The 20,439-nt window shown below is 35.0% G+C and overlaps 1 protein-coding gene across 7 annotated transcripts in view; it reads left to right on the top strand.

Moving 5' to 3' along the window:
• Positions 1-20,439, top strand: part of trio (trio Rho guanine nucleotide exchange factor) — a 125,569-nt gene that overhangs the window by 36,488 nt on the left and 68,642 nt on the right. For all 7 annotated transcript variants that reach the window (XR_012102496.1, XM_073075185.1, XM_073075184.1 and 4 more), the window contains 11 exons: positions 117-348; positions 639-839; positions 2,306-2,571; positions 2,793-2,960; positions 3,235-3,361; positions 3,840-4,051; positions 4,141-4,273; positions 6,837-7,097; positions 8,607-8,768; positions 10,222-10,304; positions 10,551-10,647. Coding sequence is in view for 6 of the 7 variants with exons in the window: in XM_073075185.1 (XP_072931286.1) it covers positions 117-348; positions 639-839; positions 2,306-2,571; positions 2,793-2,960; positions 3,235-3,361; positions 3,840-4,051; positions 4,141-4,273; positions 6,837-7,097; positions 8,607-8,768; positions 10,222-10,304; positions 10,551-10,647 (1,942 nt within the window). In the remaining variant the exon portion in view is untranslated. The remainder of the gene's footprint in view (positions 1-116; positions 349-638; positions 840-2,305; positions 2,572-2,792; positions 2,961-3,234; positions 3,362-3,839; positions 4,052-4,140; positions 4,274-6,836; positions 7,098-8,606; positions 8,769-10,221; positions 10,305-10,550; positions 10,648-20,439) is intronic.

Here is a 20,439-nt window from a genome sequence, read left to right as displayed (position 1 = left end):
TTTTGGAACGCCAATATCTGCGTGAATGTTAATAAAAATGAATGAGATGTATGATTGTTTTTCTATTCTTTTATATAAAAATTAGGTAGATTTCTTAAACATTTTGGTTATTTTAGAGAAATATCAGAGGAAGTTACGGAAAGATGGCAGCGGCTGGTGACGTGTGCTGAAGAGCGTCACAAGCTCGTTACAGCGTCATTGAACTTTTACAAAACGGCGGAGCAAGTGTGTTCCGTGCTGGACTCCCTCGAGCGCGAGTACCGGAGAGATGAGGACTGGTGTGGATCCGCCGCGGCGCCTGCGGCAGACGAACTACAACTTACTCAGAATCTAGACAAGGCTGCACAGGTTAGTTGCATTTTTTAAATTCAGTGCTTACTGATTTTTTATGAATATGGCATTGGAATATATTGTGATGATGAGAAAATAAATTGCCGGATCGTCTCAATTGAGGTAGAGTTTTAGTCAAATGATGATTATTAGAAAAATAAATTTAAACAAAATTGTAAGTCCATATAAAAATACGTGTAAATTAAAATTTTCTTTGTTTCCTGGTTGCATTGATATTGAAAATATATTTTTATTTCTATCATAATAAAAATACACTATGATGTTTACAACCGTATCTTTTGTTATAGGTGGCTGCACTAATAGTGAAGCATGGTGAACAGAAAGAAGCATTCTTGAAAGCGTGTACGTTGGCGCGTAGGACGGCGGAGACTTTCCTGAAGTATGCAGCGCGCTCCGCTCAAGTGCACGGGCAGACCGCGGCCGCTAGCAAGGCGCACCACGAACAAACGAGAGCCATACTTGATACTCTGTTGGCTCAGGAAAATAAGGTGAGTGACTGGAGGACTAATGTACCCTAGCAATTGCGGGTCTAATCGTTCCCTCTTTGTCGTATTGATAACATTAAATTAAAACAACCTGTTCAAAGCAGAATTATGCTTTGAACTGGTTGTTTTAACGTCTTTATTATTTAAAAAAATATCATTTGTACAAACTAGTAGTTAGCATGTTACAGAAATTTGGGCGTTAAATGAAACGAACGAAATGGAACTGGAACTAATGATCATTTTACACATGATTTCTTATGGATATTTAAATTATTGTAGTATTTCTATTACTATAAACGCCTTTTAATATATTCTGATTTTAAAATGAAGGTGTTAAATGTTAAATAACAATAAGTTATTTATACTTTAATGAATATGAAAGACTTCTCTGTCATATTTAACAATCAATTTCCATTAAGTTAAGTTACTGTTACGAGATAAAATTGGTTTTAACAATTTCTTTGTTAAAATGTCTTCATCCCACTTATTACAATATTGTCTTGTGTATTATTTTTTCTAGAATTTGTTAAATCTTTAGTACTAATGCCATTTCACCGACGATTAAAACAAAGAAAAAAATCATTGTCACCCACAATAATTTTTATGTTACTGTATGTTTAATTGTACGTAGTTGGGTTTTAAATTATGTATTACTAAAAAATACATGTGTAATTTTTGTATGATTGAATAATTGCTCTACTGAATTATACTAATGCGGTTTGACGATATCTGACACACGTACTGAGTCTGTTTCTAATTTTAAATCTAGTTTATTGTTTTCCGGGTTTATGCACTAATGCAGAAATAGTAATAGACCCGTGTGACAGATAATATCTGACATAATGTTTATTTACAGAGTTATTTCAAGGCAATGTTTTTAAACAACTGCAAACAAACAAGAGCGAAACATGATTGAAATCGCACGCGCTGTGTATTTGTTGACACTTCTAGCGACAATTCGCCTTATGTCATGGAAAAATATTTATGTAACGCATTCTTTATTTGTTATTATTGGTATTGTAAACTACTATTTGAGTTTTTGTGCGTAAGTGCGTGTCCAGGTCGAGTGTTGTAGGCTGTGTGTTATGATGCGTGATACGGGTGGTTTGCGTGCGACGGTCAGTGTCACTGGCACCGTGGCTGAATAGTATACAGGAACAATACCGCTTTTGTTGTTCGTGCCACGATGGTATCTCGCGGACGCGATGGCCTCGTGTGATGTTGCAAACTCACCCATCACTCGCATTAGTGTCACAACATGTCTCTGTTTAATCTGTACCGCCAGTGTTATAATGAATGGGAGTTTTTTTGTGTATTTAATTAAACCGGTAATTGGTTAAAATCTACTATCTTGCTCCTGACATTTTTAGTTCTTAGTATCAACATTTTTTTTTAATCCATCGTTGTTATTTTTATACTATGCAATTCGAGGCAAGTTGTACAGTTAACACGTGTTGTGGTTTGACCAGGTACTGGAACACTGGACCGTGCGTAAGAAGCGTCTCGAGCAGTGCCAGCAGTTCGCGCTGTTCGAGCGGTCGGCGCGCGCGGCGGTCGAGTGGATCCGCGAGACGCAGGAGCGGTGCGGCGCTGCGGCCGCGGCCGCCGCGGCGGGCGTCGCGCGCGAGAGCCGCGAGCGCGTGCGCCTGCTCGCCCAGCTGGCCGACGGGCTCGTGGAGAAGGGCCACCCGCATGCCGTGCAGATCAAGGAATGGGTCGCCGCTGTCGATGCCAGGTATTTACATGCGATAATATTTAATTTTGTACTTCATCGTCATTCTCTTATTGGTTTACTACTGGGTAAAGGTTTATTTTTAAATTAGTTAAGTTTAGGCCTAAGATTTCACAGCGCTAGGAAAGTGTAGATTTGTAGACTTATACAACTAAAAGAACTTTTTTTATTATAGGCCTCTCAAACAAATGTTTCATTGCGATGTATCTCCACTTCTCGATTAGATATGCCGAATTCAGCGGTTCCATGGAGGGCGGCGAGAGCGAGGCGGAGAGCGACTCGGGCGTGGCGCCGTCGCTGGCGTCCACGCAGTCGGCGGAGAGCGAGGCGCGCGCCGAGCCGCAGCCCGCCGCGCCCGGCGACGAGAAGCGACGAAGCGCACGCCGCAAGGAGTGAGTAGCGTTATACCTTTACCACATTGCCTCTACACCTCGGACGCCCGGTTTTAAACGATCCCAATTTAATTACCAAACGCCGAAATTAGACAACGTGCGTATGACGAACTTATTTAAGGTCGATCTTTGGTGAGGAAAAAACCGGGTAGATTGTAAGTTAATGACCACTGCGCGACACAGAATCATGAGTAAGACTATTGAGAACATATTTTGAAATATAGTAAATACCTACGTAGTTCTTGTTTTAATTTAATTTTATTTTGCTATGCAGATTCATAATGGCAGAACTATTGCAAACAGAACGTGCATACGTAAAAGATTTGGAAACCTGCATTACATGTTACCTACGTGAGATGCGCACAGATCCAACTTCAGTCCCCATTGCCTTGCAAGGAAAGGTTAGTAACATATCATCCTGTATGTTTCCTTCTTAGCCTAATTTGCTGACGACTGGTAGAGAATGATATTACTGTTAAGTTTAACGTATGTACCACTTTTACGTGTAGAATAAATTCTTATTTTTATCTTAAATGTATTTAGCACTATATTGTTAAAATGATTATCATCAGGCTTAGTAGATATTGCTCTGCTTATAAATATTTGTTAACCCAAAAGATTCAGATTTATATTTAAAGATTGAGTGAGCATACTTTTTTATAATATAAGATTAGCAGACGAGCATACAGTGCACCTGATGGTAATTGCCTACTGTCGCCCAGGGACATCTGTAATCAGCCCCAGAAAAGATACCTGAGGTCGGCAACAGATGGGTCGCTACCCTTGTGGTCTAAGCTAGAACGCTTCGGAAAAGTATGTCTCCTTTACTCCACCCTTCAAACCAGAACACAGCAGGGCTAACACATTATTATATCGTAGGAGGAGTTGATATTCGGCAACATCGAGGAGATCCACCGTTTCCACGAGCGCGTGTTCCTCCGCGAGCTGGACAAGTACGAGACGATGCCGGAGGACGTCGGCCACTGCTTCGTGACGTGGGCGCGCGAGTTCGACATGTACGTGTCGTACTGCCGCAACAAGCCCGATAGCAACGCCGCCGTCGTGCAACACGCCGGGGATTACTTTGAGCGGTGAGTCGCGTCGACACCAACACGTCGGAACTTACACACATTCACTTTCTTTAAATTAATGACTTTAAAACAAATACAATGTATGGCAGGGTTCAGCGAAAGAAAAAATTAGAACACCCATTGGCTGCATATCTCATCAAGCCTGTACAGAGGATTACCAAATACCAACTACTGCTAAAGGACTTGCAAGCGTGCTGTGCTGAGGGGCAAGGTGAAATTAAGGTGAGGTTTACTTTAATATGCTTTATGTAATACAATATGTAAATAATTAGTCAAAAAAATAAAGATGTATAAACTTTTTATTTCACTGCAATGCAATCTAAAGTAGATGTGTTAAAAATTTTAAAAGTTATTCAGACAGATTAAGTTATGGCCCATTACTGTTGTCAAATGGCTCTGTACTGCCGTGTGAATCGTATTAGGTCGCGTGCGTGTATACACCTCTACAGCAGTATATGTGTCATAATAATGAGTTAGTCGTAGCTCGGTGTTTTCCGTTCCAGTATCTCACATCAAGTAACTCTTTATCATATTAAAACTTACGTCTAATGATTACGGTCCGCGATAAGATAAAGTCGCTTACAATGAAGAATTTTAGTTTGACAATGAAGAGAAATAGTCTTAACTCAAACATGTTATATAAACATTTCCAAGCAATAATTAGTGTTGGATTGTGAATTTGTGTTATTGCAACACATTTTAGTACGAAGTTGTGGTAAGTTTTAGATAAATTAGTAAATTGCTTAGAGACTTACGTCATATTTTGTAATTATTGAAGGTATAAAGCATTTTCTTGAATTAAATTCTTGAATTTAATATTCTCTAGGGTACTGAAATATCTGTATACAGTATTAATTGTGCGTATTATTAAAAAAAATCTATATCGCGATGGTTTTCATATATATTAATTGAGAATTCGTTTCGATTTAATGTATTTTCTATAGGTATGTGTTGTTTTGAACATCCTTTACACTTCATTGCTTCGTACTGTTTGATTTGTTACATTTATTTTTATATTTATATACATACATAGATGGCGCTGTGGGTCATTAATGAATTTATGATTTTGTTATTTTGGAAATGTTTAATTTCTAAGTCGTTTCTAGGCTAGTCATGGTTCCTTGTATGATCATTGGAAATGTGATAATATGCGAAAGTAAAAAAAACTGTATAATTGTTTTAATTAAGGCTTTCCTTTGATGTGAATTAAAGATTTAAGTAAGAAAGCGGCCTATGGACCCGCGCTACGACTGGCGTCAGGGTTAAATTGTTATCCTGGCAGTAGGTTTCCTTTTTTATAAACAATCACAATTAAGAATTTAATGGACGTAGGTCATCACTATTTGAATCTTTAGCCATATTTGAACTTTTGAAGTAATCTGAACGCAAGACAAAAAATAGTCAATATAAGCCAACCGAGAGTTCATATCAAAAAGATTTAAAACCGCACTGAAAATAATAGTGAATAGAAAAAATAATGTTACACAAAACTCTTCTAGAAAGTATTTGGACTGAACTACAAAAATAAGACCATTTCTATCGAATAATTTTTTGTGACGTATTTCTACTCGCCTTACTCAGGAGAATAATGAGAACGTTAACAGAGAAACTCACAATACGCGGAAATTCGATACAGAACACTCATTTGAAGTATTGCTCCGGGATTTTTTCACGTGACGTAGGTGACTCGCTCACATAAGGTTTACAGTTTATATTCAAATTGTCAATAACTGCTGTCACACTAAGATTTAAATCGTCTAAAAAAACCGCGAATACAATTTAACTGTCAATTCTGTACTTACAAATAGGTACAGGTACTTTATTACTGATATATGTAACCCTGTACGAAGAAAATTCGCTACATCAAAGCAAAAGCTTTATTTGACAACGTGTGCAAATAAACGATACGCTCGTTCAATCCCGGCGAGGGCTTCTGTATATTATATAGAATTTTTATCTTCCATCGTTAATGATGTTTTGCGTTTTGTAATGGCGTAAACCCATTACGTTCTATCAGTTCAAGTTGTTTGTATTTCATTACGACTTAAATATGCTGGACGTGTACCTATATATTGGAGATTGAACAAATTAGTTTAGTGTCCTTAGTAATTAACTATAGGTTTATACTCAATATTTTCCTCATGATTCATTAGTTCGTGACATTAGTCTGGAGCGCGGAGAGTGGCATATTCCACGTTATTTACTTGTGATAATATTAATATTTTATTTTATTTGGGTCATGGAATGGGTAACTTATCGTACGAAAGTGTGCTTGTGATGATGTTGAAGTATATAATAAGTGCAAGGACAAATCGTATTGGACCTTTGACCGTAGAGAACAAGGAACATGATGTATGTACTTTATAATAAGTTTCAACATAGTTTTAAAGTAATAAAATTAATGAGTGTAATATTCCCGTTTTAAGTAAATAAATCTAAATGTGTCTGTGTAACTATGTGAACTACTGCAAGTGAATATTCGTTCATTCGTTTATTTCATTCTTTTCGTATATTCGTATATCTGTAATCTAAATATAAATATTAATCATATGAAGAGCAGACTCAATTTCCACAAACAAACAAACGTCAGCATTTTTTTTACATTAAATATAGGACATGAGTCTATTTGGCGACATTGTATTCTTTGTCATGACATGAATACCTTTGTTTTAAAAGCATCACAGATTACTGCAAAATGTATACTCATCTATTATTATTTCAAACTCTGTATTATTTTTATTTAACCTAACAAAATGGCAATGTAACAATGATATTTAAAATGTAGGACGGACTGGAAGTCATGCTGTCTGTCCCCAAGAAGGCGAACGATGCAATGCACCTGTCTCTACTGGAGGGCTGCGACGTGCCCACCGACAGCCTGGGCGAGGTGGTCCTGCAAGACTCGTTCCACGTGTGGGATCAACGCCAGATAATTAAAAAGGGTCGAGAGCGAAGAGTATTCCTTTTTGACTTGCATCTTTTACTGGCAAAGGAAGTTAAAGACTCGCACGGCAAAGCGAAGTACATATATAAGACGAAGTTTATGGTGAGTTATCTCTTCTCTTCCTAGATTTTTGAAAACCTAATTAAACTGGTCATTAGGATCTTAATAATACATAAAACATAAATACTAAATGAAACTAAAATAGTATAGGAATTGAGTTGCAAATGTTACTTGTATTTTTAATATAATTTCTGTTATTAATACCTGCCCATCACATCAGCCCAACCACAAGTAATTTTTACTAATTGCAACGCTCATTATTTAATGGATAAATCTGGTATTGATACATTCATTAAAATATTTTGAAAGTTTTGTATGTTACTAAATTATTATTTTTATTTATATTTGTGAGAGACTTCGCATGTCTATTTATAATAGTACATGCTTTCAAGAATTGCCTTCATTCTAGATTTACACCTTATCTCAAGAATTACCTTTTGTAATTTAACCAAACAGTAACGTGTACGCTGAATCGTGGATGTTCTACCACTACTACTATGTGATCGCCACTACCATTGTTGATGTGAATGAACGATATAGATACAATAACAAGTTTTAATGGGATCCGTTCCGTAGATTTTTTGAGAATGCATTGATCCAGCTTTACCTCTTTGAACCAGGGCGACTTACACACAAATGAGATCTATTGAAGTGGTAATTACTGGGTAAGCCATGCTTATCTCGAAAACCACTAGATGGACTTTAATGCAGTTTTCATTCATTAATTGAATTTTATTTAAATATATATTGTACTTTAAATGCATTTTATATAATAACAATATTGCCTGTAAATATTGATAAAGTCAAAAAAATAATGTTCATTGAATAAAAAATACTATTAATACCTTTCAATAACATATTATATCAATATTTTATGCGTAATCCACAAACACTCTTTTTATGTTTTAATAAACGTTATCAAATACTATATTTGCTTCTCGACGCTGTCGTAACTCTTATATTTGTTCGGTTCTTGACTTCTTAGGTTTCTTCGATTCCTTGTGATGCCAGCTTCTATTTGCGTTTTGATTAATTCCGAGCGTATTTTACGGCTCTTAATAAACGACATATTTATTTTTTTTAAATATCCAACTTTGCGTCAATCTGTACTTATATTCCGACGACTATTTTAATATACCACTCTGACTTTGCGAGTTTTTTTGAGTCCAAACTAAATGCATTTTTATGCTATTTCAAATTATAGCTTTACACAATGCTAACTTGATACAAACGCGAACATGCACTTTCCTTAGTCCAATGCCTGCACGATTAATTCGTAAAGACGTTTTCTACAAGTCGTGGGTTCTACGCATTACGAATTTACGCATTAACTAAGTCATTATTCATTGTCTAGTATTTACTAGCAATTGTAATATGACTAAATTTTGTATGAGCAATAAAAGAAAGATGGGCAGTTTCTAAATCTCTATACATAACGAGTTTGGCGATTTCGCTTTAAAAATAAGATTTCATCGCATCATATTCTTGGAATCTAATATATTTTTGGTGAACGTGTGAGCATTATGTATGATTTGATTATTTATGAATTAGACATCGGAATTGGGCGTGACGGAGCACATCGAAGGTGACGAGTGCAAGTTCTCGGTGTGGACCGGCCGCCAGCCGATGGCCAGCGACTGCAGGATCGTACTCAAGGCGCCCTCGCTTGACGTCAAACAAACATGGGTGCGCCGGCTGCGGGAAGTCATACAGGTATAGTCATACAGTAAAGTACCTATCTGGTCTGATTCATAATTAGGTGTCCAAAATGTAAGCAAAATGTCATTGTCAAATTCGATTACAGGTCTTCTAAACCTTAACAAATTAACAAGAAACAAATCTTTAACAAACTCAACAAAAAAACTAAAACTTAATAACAATAACGTTTAACAGATCCATTTTGACACATGCCATTGTCATTAATTTTTTTAACTGACTTTATATGAACGTATAACACGTAATTGGAAAGTCTTCTAATAGACTTCTAATTATACAATAACGAAATTATTTGTAAATAAGAATAATTAGTAAATTTTGTAATTGTATTTTATTTTAGTTAAAATGTGCTGAGAAACCAATTTATCCTACATTAAAAACTATCATTGCAATATTATCAGTCGGGTAATTTGGCAGCTTACCACCTCCTACAGCTACAGCTTACGGCTTTCAAACCATTCGGAAGAAACAATAATCGATTAACTTTCAAATAATCGAAACATAGAATTACCAATAATAATTAATTATCCCTATTTCATAATAACAACAACAAAATAATCGAGACTTTTTTCCTTAGTGAATAATACAATGAAAATAAATAAATACAGGTTACGATAGCACGAGCGACGCATTATTTAATCTACTGAAAATGATTAAATTTTTTAGGAAATAATTAATTGTTTAATTACGAAATAATTTATTTCTTTCCCCTTTTTATTAAATCTTTAGATTATTTAGAAAAATATTAAACAAATATCCTGTTTATAAAATATTTAAGTAATCTATACAATACTATATGGAGCTGTAATTGATTTGTCGTAGAACTTGGTTTCTTTGGTTATTGATTTATACATCACATGCTTAGCCCCGTAGCGATGGCATGTGTCAAAATGGGCCTATTAACTTGTGACTACTATATGCATAATTTAACAACCGCGCTTTGGAAGCGAAAAAACATTTGAGTTCGACCACAATCATAAAAAGAAATAAATAAATCATTCACCAGCTACGAAACTTAAAATTAGCGCCACAAAAAATGTTTTTGATCTCGATTGTATTGCTATTATCATGAAATTGGAACGAAATTAAGTTAATATAAATATTGGAAAATGTGAATTGATCTCAATTTATTTAGATTATTATTTTGTTATCGTTTACTTGCTGACCTGGCGAACTTTGTATAGCCTCAAAATCTTTTTATCAAATATATTTCATATAAAATATAGCCTATGTTACTCGTGGATAATGTAGCTTCCGAATGGTGAAATAATTTTTAAAATCGGTCCAGTAGTTTTTGAGCCTATTCATTACAATCAAACAAACAAACAAAGTTTCCCTCTTTATAATATTAGTATAGATTACGTTAATATCGTCAAAAATAAGACGTCACGTTAGTAGTAAATGTTACAGCTTCTAAGAATACGATTTTAATAACTATTATTTCCCACAGGAAACATACTTCAGTGCGGCTTTACAACAGCCACCTAGGAGTCCTGCCCGCGTTCATCCTAACAGCTCACAACGCTCTAGCAGGTAATTACTATGGTGTGTTTTTTACCGGCGTCATTGAACAAGACCATTGATTGATAAGAAATTTTCACTACTACTTATTACTACCTCCCCTAGTTGCGAGGAGATTCCATGACAACCAGTGGGATATAAAACAAGGTCGTATATCTAAAATATTTTGGTCGTAAATGTAATACGTACATTTGATTGGAAAAATCCGCTGTATAGCTAACTGTAATCGAAAATACTGACGTTATCGCTTGTTTACAGAGACCTGGACTGCACGTCCATAGACGAAACTAATGAAAATCTCGACCGCAACTCGCTGGCGTCATTCGGCAGCGGCAACACTACTGACTCCGATAAGGTAAGTAGTCGATCACAAGTTGTTGTTTACCAACTTACTTGGTAATATAACAACATACTTGGTAAACTTTAAGAAATGAAAATGTAGCGACGTTTGCTTTTTTGTTGTCGTATATAATGATGTACATTGTACATATATCATATAATTTAATTCATTCGTCCCACTCGAGCACTAAACTAAATGATAGGGTACACCAGTAAACAATTCAATCTCTTAAGGAGAGTTGATACAATAAATGTTAGTTTTGTGTTTATGACCTTGCCACGACCATAATTTTAGATTAGCGGTAACTCCTTCGAAACATCATGTAATTATTTTAAATATTTGGTATTAAAACTATATGGAGTGATATTTCCAGTACGGAGTTTTTTATTTTATTTATTTACACTTTTTACTATAAAATAATTCATATCAGGACGACGATTAGGAATATAAATTAAGTTGTTTCTACCTGTTTTAGGAGGTTTTCTAGGTGACGTTATTAAAATTTCGCTTGACCCGGTTCCCTAACTCGGGCTCCGCCAGGACGGCGCGCAATAGCAAACGAAATTGTCACTTCTCACTGAGTTCGAGTGGCTTAAGTATGTTTTCGTGAAGTAGATCAAAAGGATTACGCGTCATAACTATCAACTTGCATGCCAATGTAGTGTTCCACGCTTGTATTTAGAATAGTACGTGTTTTTTTTCCATATTTGACGGTTACTCAATGTCTATATGTTAAAGGTAAATTGAAAATTAATCAAGTTCTGAAACTTGTATCTGTATTTAACAACGTTATAGTTTCCTAAATTGTTATTTATTTTCTTTCCAACGGCATATTTCTAAACAATTTTTACCATACACATTCCCTAATGTCCTATTTGAATACAAACCTACAACCTCATAATATACCGGAAAAATATGAACACTTTTTATTGTCATTTTATAAGCTGCCATCACTTGCGCTTATTTATTGCTTTTGGAATTTCTATTTCTATAGTATGTATACCTATAAAGTATAACATTGACTAGGATCAAAACAGTTTTGACAGTGGCAAGCAATAATGCTAACTGCTTCTAAAATTTGCTTTTAAACTAATATTCATGTTTTCGAGAAGCATCTTTATGCCACAAGACAACCATTAAATAGCTAAACCAGCGTCACTTATTTATTACTTAGTACTTAGTCTTTAGACGTATGCTAGTTTCATATAAATTAATTAATTATTATTGTAACTTAATAAATAAACTAAAAGTTTCCATCAGCTTGCAGACACGTGAAATAACACATGTTATTTAATCCCAACAGAATATTTGTCTTGAAAGTAAAATGTTTAAGAAGAAATTTTAATAAAGAGCTTGAACGTCATGGCTTACATTATTTTGCATTGCGGTTTTTGCCGCTCTCATTAAAAAGCTATATAGAATAGGTTTAGAAACTCGTATAGAACCTAGAAACTTATATAGAAAGTTGGATGGGGAAGATCTTTAGACCCAAAAATACTAATGGTGCCACTACCGATCTCCGACAATATACTGTATATAGTCGGAGGTAGTCGCACCATTGGTACAGTATATTATTATAAATAAATATATTTTTCCTAATTAAGGAAGTACTTGTTGATGTACTTCGGCGTTCATAATATTTCATTTACCAGCCCGGTTTTACTAGGCTCTAGTTTGGTTAACTCATTCGTTCATTTTGCTTATCGCGAGTAGCAGACCAGATTTTCTATATCTTACTTGTAATAATAATATATTAATACTATGTAATATTGTAATATATAAATAAAATTACATATGATCTAAATGCACTATTACGTTGCAGAAAAATGCACGGTGGTTTTAAATAATAAATTAACAAATCCATTTTGGTTTCAATATTACTTAAACAGATTTGTAAATACTAAATAAAACTACAGTTCTGAAGAGAAATCGTGGTTTTGAAGTTGGAAGAACACTTTTTTGTTCGAGTTCGGAGCGCTGTTGTGTTCTGGCTTGAAGTATGGTTAGGAAGACATATCTATCCGAAGCTTTTCGATTTAGGCCCGTTATTAATAATAAGCAACTATCCGATTTTTTCATAGCGTAGTTTGAAGTTTTACAATTGCTGGTATGTAGAAATTGTCTAATGTTGATTCTTGTTTGACAGAACATTAAATATATTTAATGAATATAGGCGTTAGTCGTCACGGATAACAACGTGTTTGTGGCCGACCTGTGGTAGGATCCTCATAGGGTCGATTACAGATCGATGGCCGGCAGGGGCCTTACATCGGGTGCACTTCACGGGACTGTATGTTCGTTTGCTAAAGCTATATTTATAAACCTACATCCAGGAGAAAAATACGTCGCAACTGGCACAGCTATATCTAAGGGTTTAATTAAAAGTTTCCTCTTTATGATCATCGACGACATCTTTAACGAATTTTGCTTTCACGTCTTAATAAGGTGCGGTTATATTATAAATACATGTACTTGAACAGTACCGCATCTTTAATTAAGTCGTATTTCACCATTAAGATCAGTATGAGTTAATTAGAGTATGTTATAAAAGAGAATAAGCTAGGAAATGAATACTTTATTCAGTTGAATAGCAACGAATATACATCTTATTTTATTACTGAAGTAACATATTTCGTATTTTCCTACATATTACCTTTGACAATAATAAATTGGCATAATATAATTTTGCTGACACAGACGGTGCTGTGTATTGTTGTATAACTATCATTGTGTTTGCCTAAATATTTTGCGTATCTATCCACACGCTAGCAGCACATGCATATCGCTAAATGTAAAGTTATTTCATTTGTGGGATTATTAATCCGTCATCTAACCACTGGTTGACCCGCGTGGCAGAGCAGTCACCGGTCGGATGCGTAGAGACGGTTTAGATTTCTGTTCTTTGTCTGGGTGTTTGTGTATGTGTCTTTGCGTGTGCTCATGGAACTACACAGGGAATCTTAGTAGTAGTAGGGCTGTGAGTGTAGGAAGCGTCTTGACAAATGTGAAGAGGGGAAGATTGACTGCCTATTTAAGTTTAGCAGTTGAAAAAATATTTTTTCTATAATTATTGTAAGTGCAGTTAGAAGTTGGCTAAGTCAAAACTGTTAAAATGTCATCTATTACGATAGTACAATGTTAAAAATTCAAACTTTTTAGTTGCAATAGCCCCTTTTTACCTTACTTATTTTTATCGTAATTATGTACTTATGTTGTTGTCGTCGATATACCCGAAAACGAAACATTGGTACATAAATCGTCAATTGACGTAACCTATTAAAAGTAGTAGGGGAACCATTGATGCTAAATGTGTAGTCACTCGAGCGTAGGTGAGACCTATTGGATTGTGTAGATTAGATGTTGGAATTAATAAAAGGTTATGTGATAGCTATGAAATACTCGACAGCCGTACGAGAGAGTTAAAAATGGAGAAAAAAAATACTCCAGCGCATCAGTTATTCAGAGGGGATAAGTGACCTCAAACGAAGCTCCTATTCAAAAACTGACAATTCCGATGGAACAAAAGCTCACAGTGACTCTTTGAAAATACAAAAAAAAATTGCTATCTTGACATACTCGAGTGCGTCAATTATTATGCAGGCAATTGAAGTTCGATGTTTTAGTTAGGATAACCCTTAATTCTTTATTCTGAATATCTGTAAAAATATATATGGGAATGTGTGAAAAATAATGTATCTGCCTATAAAGAAATATGCCTTTTGCTTTAGTTTGTCATACATAAATACTTCTCAGAGATTCATGCTTATAAGTGACACTATCAGATGGCGTAATGTGTATGCAGATTCTGATTCGGCAGATGTTTCTGATTTTTAGCATTATTTTTTAGCATTAGAATACTTATATTAAAAACAAGCCGCGCTCGAGGATGCCAAGCTAACGTTTGACTAATTTCTAGTGATCAATTTTTCTTTACTAATCTGATGGGCTGCCCTGCACAAACCCCCTCCCTACACAGAAAGCTCATATGTGGTTTAGGATACTCTACAGGGTGTAAGGCATCTCCCATATCTTAATCTGCCGTGCTCGAGTCACTACCGAAATCCTCTCTTGGCCTACTAAAGCGTAATAATTTTAAAATAAATCATTTTAGTATTTATTTATTATTATTTCTTTAAATTCATATTTTTTATCGTTAAATTTAGCCCCAAAATATATTATTTATGATAATTTGAGAAATGTTTCTGATAATATTTTTTTTTTCGTGCGGCAAATTCGTGCTCGTTCAGATGCAGATCCTCGAGGTCTAATTTAATCGATTTCTGGCGGTAGTCATCGAAATAAACCGTAGTCAAATTTTCAACATATAATCGACGCCACTCCAAAGTTACATAGTTCAATCGGACACGACAGGTCAGGAATGCATCTTCTCAGCGGCCGATCAGTGTGAATAATTTTGTCACGAATAATCATTACACGGTTAAATAATACCTGTACTTTTAACGGTCTATCGTCTAATCTAAGATACTATCATCTGGGCGTTATCGATATATTCGTGTGCATATGAAAGGTCGTCCCTTCTTAATCGGAAGACCAGGAAATGAATGTAACATGAAAAACGGTGCGGAATAAAAATATGATTGAACTGAAATTCCAAAGGAATAAAGGGTGAGATAAAGTAACAGGCGTAGAAACTCGTGCAGACAACGATTGGACTACAATACATATAGATAGGGAATATATCTGACGTCATAATATTGTCAACATAATTGACATTGAATACTGCGCAAACTATCATCGTTCACCTATTTGCAAAGTATACATATTTAGATATCATGTTTGTCTGTGTCCATAAGCAGATTATATTGACAATTATTTCTTATATTATTAATTACTTACTATTAATTTATGGCTACGATTGTAAATCAACATTTCAAAATATTTTCAAATGACACGTAAGGTATTATTTTAATCGTTTTTCTTATTTTTATTGACATTTTAAATATTAAAACGGCCTAGAATAAAAATGTGTAGTCATAAGTTCGTAACCTGACACAAAGGAGTGTAATGCCATTAATCATGTTAGGAGACTTCAAGTGTTAAGCCAATGTGCTAGATACCTGTGTCGAAGATATCGATGGGCGAACGTAAACTAGATAGTGTTTTTTTAATTTCATTTATATGTATATTATTTAGCATTTCTTATTAAAACAGTTTGAAGACAAATAAAAGTATTCGAAATATTATGAGTTTGAAATAGATTTAATATATTTGATTGATGATGATGATAATTCATTTATAGTTTATAGGTTTATTTACATTTACATTAACACAAGTAGTTAACTAAAGAACAACCTAGCACCAATAATATATTTATGAAATTGCATATATACCTAATTAGTTAATTTAGCATTAGAATACTTATATTGTGCCATTTTGGTTACTTACTTAATATAAAAAGAATCGTTTATAATATTATTTCCAAACCATGATAATCTTATTAGCATTAAATGCAAGCAATTTGACATCGTAGTGTACAAAATACGGGCTTGCGGACCTTCTCTGTGAACGGATTAGGCGCGCCCTTCGTCGAGAACCTCTGTAGAATGAAATCGGAAAGCGTAGTTCGATACGGAGGCTGCGTAGTAAGAGCGCGCGGGTGTACGTTAGCGAGCGGTCTCAGCGGGTGGTGCGGCGAGCGGCAGTGGCGACAGCGCCGCGCGCCGCACCAGACGAGGCGGCCGCGATCGCCGCTCCCGCTCGCGCCCGCGGCCGCACGTGCCGGCGCGATGGCCACCACCCCGCCGCCGCACCCGCCCGCCGGGCCCGCGCTCCCAAAACAACACAAGAGTCGACGTAAAATATCGCTCCCGTGGTTCAGGCAGAGTTCAGTGAGCGCGCCTCATGCGGCACTCTCTAGGCAACACACCATTGACACGCCGAGCTCCTTTCATGCGCGTCTTCTCAAAGGCAATCGACAACGTCAGGTGAAAACATCGCACCTGCATTTAAGCATCGCGCGCTCCCGCGCAGGATCCCCCCGCGTCGCGGAAATCGCGCCGCCGCATGCAGACGTTCACTCTCGCGCCATGCACTTGCACTAATACACATTTACATTTGTTGCCTTGCTTCATCATTTAACGATCATCCGCTTTCTGTGTAATTAATTTGAAAAGACTGTTCGCAATTATACGAAAATGTTTAACATAATTGTTTTTTATTTAAACTAAAGTTTAGAAAAACATCATATTCTTGTTAAATAATGATAATAAATCCACTTCATATTGCACTTTGTATGTACTAAGATAAATAAATTTCCAATTTGACCTAAAATTTTGAAATCGAATTATTAAGAGATACTTCTTTAATAATTATTAATTAATTAAAGTACATCAAAACTTAGCTATCAAAGTTATTATTAAGCTAGTTTCTATTGGTCAGATATTTTTAATCTAAAGGGGTAATCTAAAGATACTGATATTACCTTTCTCATACTACATAGAACTTTTATTTATTAAGAACATTTTCTATTAATTGCATATTAAATATAAAATATATAGTCATTGTACTTATTATGGAATATATAGGACTAAAAATGCCATGAAAGTTTTAGACAAGGTTTAAGACAGCTTTATAAAATAAGTTAATACTAACTTGTGTTAGATAGTGTAGAATAGTGAATATATAAGATCGAAACACATGTAAAGAATGTATATAAGATAAACATATTGTATCGCGAAAATCTTTAAGTAGTCCAGGAATGTCATGACTGATTCATGGTTGAAAAATAATTATATATTTGGTTTATAGGTGTATAGTGATTCTTAATTAATGCTTACTGTTTGGTCACGTGCTTTTGTGTTTGTGTAAAAATGCTTCTGAACGTGAAACACTTGATTTGATATTACTTTACTATGAATGCTATGGTGCAGTTACGTGAAAGGAAATATCCTGAACTCCGAGTATCACACGAGTGTTATAAAAGTATTTTTTTTATATCTGTATAGCTGTAGATTTTAAAATTTAATTATAAAAAATCCAAGTTATTTATTATAATATCCGTTGTGGAATTAGGTATAGAGTTGGTACCTATAAACTATAAGATATTTAAGTTTTTTTGGTAGCAAATACACCCATTTTAAACAGTATTTACAGTATAGCGTAACGTAACATAGAAAAGGTGGCTATTATGTTATTCGATATAAGAATTACATATAAAACATTTCAATTATCTGTATAATGTAATTAATAATTATTATAATTACGTTATGAATACAATTGATAGTTCGGAATATCTTAAGATATAATAATAATTTAATCCATAATATTTCTTTACATGGTATTTATACACAGGTGAAGATGGTTAGTAATATACAGCAAGAAAATAAATGTCTTTAAGTTATTGCTTAAGGTATATATTTGTCATTAAATATTTTGGAATGTATTGATCCCAGTTTTTATTTTTTTACGCTATAGTTATATTCAGAAGTTAGAATCGATACAAGATAATTTTCACATACCCATCTTTAGTTACGTCCAAAACTGACGCTGTCTGACAGCCTTCTGGAATGCATCAGCGCCCAGGCATTATTGTTTTAAGCAGTCGGGTCTATGTTTTCATAATAATTATGTAGAGGAAAAGATTTTTACACGCTTTTTATTAGCTTCACCTGTATGTTTGTATGTTTGTTTGTATGTTTGTAACCGACTTCTTTGGGCGCGATTTTGACCCACTTTAAACGGCCAGATTTCGTTCAAACTTTGTAGATTTATTTCACAATTATACTATTTACTGTTCCTTAATTGATTCCTAGATTCATTTAGATTTTCTACTTTTTAGTTAATTTTATCATAAAAGCGTGTTTTTTAGTTTTTTGAACTATATTTATTAAACATAAATTTATATTATAATACGTTACACACACGGTCTTTTCCTCGTGGGGGTCTGGTTTGTCAGCGGTTGTATGGCGCGCCGAGTTCAACAAATTGTGACGGAACCCGACTCGGGAATTCCATTCATCAGTGGCTTTTGTTATGTTTATTAAGCGGTAACATAATGTTTTATGTCACGTTATAAAATACGCTAAACACGTATTAGTGTTTAGTAAAGGTATTAAACATTGCGCGTACGTACGTACTGCAAATACGAAAATATAAAGCATGTAAATTATCCCGCAGGTGTGTAGTTGTCTCTTCCCCATAAGTCGAAGGTCTCAGGGCAATCGTGTGTAATTGATGCATTTACCACATACTATCAAAGTACTTTTTTTCAATAATTAATTATAATCTATTTATTAATAATATTAAAATATATTTTTGCGCCATGGTAAGATATAATATGCAAAAGTTTTACTTCAAAATGCCACGTGCAACGTGCATTTTATTTTCAATTGATGCTGGATATCCTGAATACAGGGTTATATTCATTTTAATTACGTTGATGGCATCCTATTATTCCGGAGTTCAGCGGAAAACTTGTTTGAAAATAAATCACTTCCCTGCCATCATACGCTCAATATGCAAATGAAATTTATAAGGTGCGGTGCCAGCAATCGATCATGTCTTATTAAAATATTCTTTGAAGGTCATTCTTCTTTACAGAGGTTACACCACTTTATCAGCAGAGTGCTTGTTTATCGTTTTTTACCGTATTGTCTGTACATTAAACACCATATAATCTACTTATTAGCTTTACGTATACGTATATAGTCTGAACGCAGAGACAATGCATTTCTTGAATTATCGTATAATGACAGAAATTGGTGATGTTGATGTACCCACCATCGAAACTATGGTACAAAATCATGAATTGACGTTAAACCTAATTGACCTTTTAACAGTGTAATATGGATGCATAGTAAGATATGATTCGCGAAGATTATAAAATTCGTAAATTGAACTGAATTAATATCTACAGTTCTCGTGCAGTGGCTTTTCCCCTTCCCTTTTAGGGTTCCGTACCCAAAGGGTAAAAACAGAACCCTATTACTAAGTCCGCTGTCTGCCCGACTGTCCGTCAATCACAGGGTTCTTATCTCATGAATCGTAAATACACTTGAAATTTTTACAGGGTATGTATAACAGTAACACTATCTATAGTAACAAATACTAATAACAAAAAAAGTAAATATGTACCTGATCCCCCATTTTGTACTGGCGGCCATCTTGAATTTAAGTTTTTTTTTATAATGTGTTGTATTCTACAAGTAAACCCCTTTCATTTGATGCCCATATTGGGTGGGTTGTCTTCAAATATGTACGCCGCCATTTTGTTAAGGCGAACGTATTGGATTGACAACAAAACTAAATTTATATGATAACATTGTTACGGGTAATTAAGATACATGCCAAGCCTCCTCCGACGGAATATCAATTAATGAAACTTTTTGCTTGATTCAGAACTGGTTTGATGCAAACAACCTACTCTTGAATTCTAATAAAACTTAATGTATTAAATTTATGGTACCAAATGTAAGGAGTACGGGGATGAATGTCGCTCTAAGTGGTGAGGCTTTGCAATTCGTCAATGAAACTGTCTTCTTGTGGATAACCATTGATTCTAAACTCCAGTGGGGTCCCCACATTTCTGCTTTGTCCAGCAGACTTAGTACTGCAGTTTTTGCAGTCAGAAGAATTAGACAGTTAACAGACATCCCCACTGCCAGACTTGTCTATTTCAGTTACTTTCACAGCATTATGTCTTATGGCATTCTGCTGTGGGGTAGTGCTGCTGACATAGACTCTATATTTACTATTAAAAAAAGACCAATAAGGTCAATATATAGTCTGCGGCGTGGTGAGTCTCTAAGAGAACTGTTTCCACAGCCCCACACTAGGATTCCCTGTGTC

The sequence above is a fragment of the Epargyreus clarus genome, unplaced genomic scaffold (genome assembly GCF_041222505.1).
Source record: "Epargyreus clarus isolate Ecla_fem2 unplaced genomic scaffold, WU_Ecla_fem_2.2 ptg000007l, whole genome shotgun sequence".
Classification (NCBI taxonomy): domain Eukaryota; kingdom Metazoa; phylum Arthropoda; class Insecta; order Lepidoptera; family Hesperiidae; genus Epargyreus; species Epargyreus clarus.
Note: the sequence above shows the minus strand (reverse complement) of the source record. Positions and strands in the feature narration are given on the sequence as shown.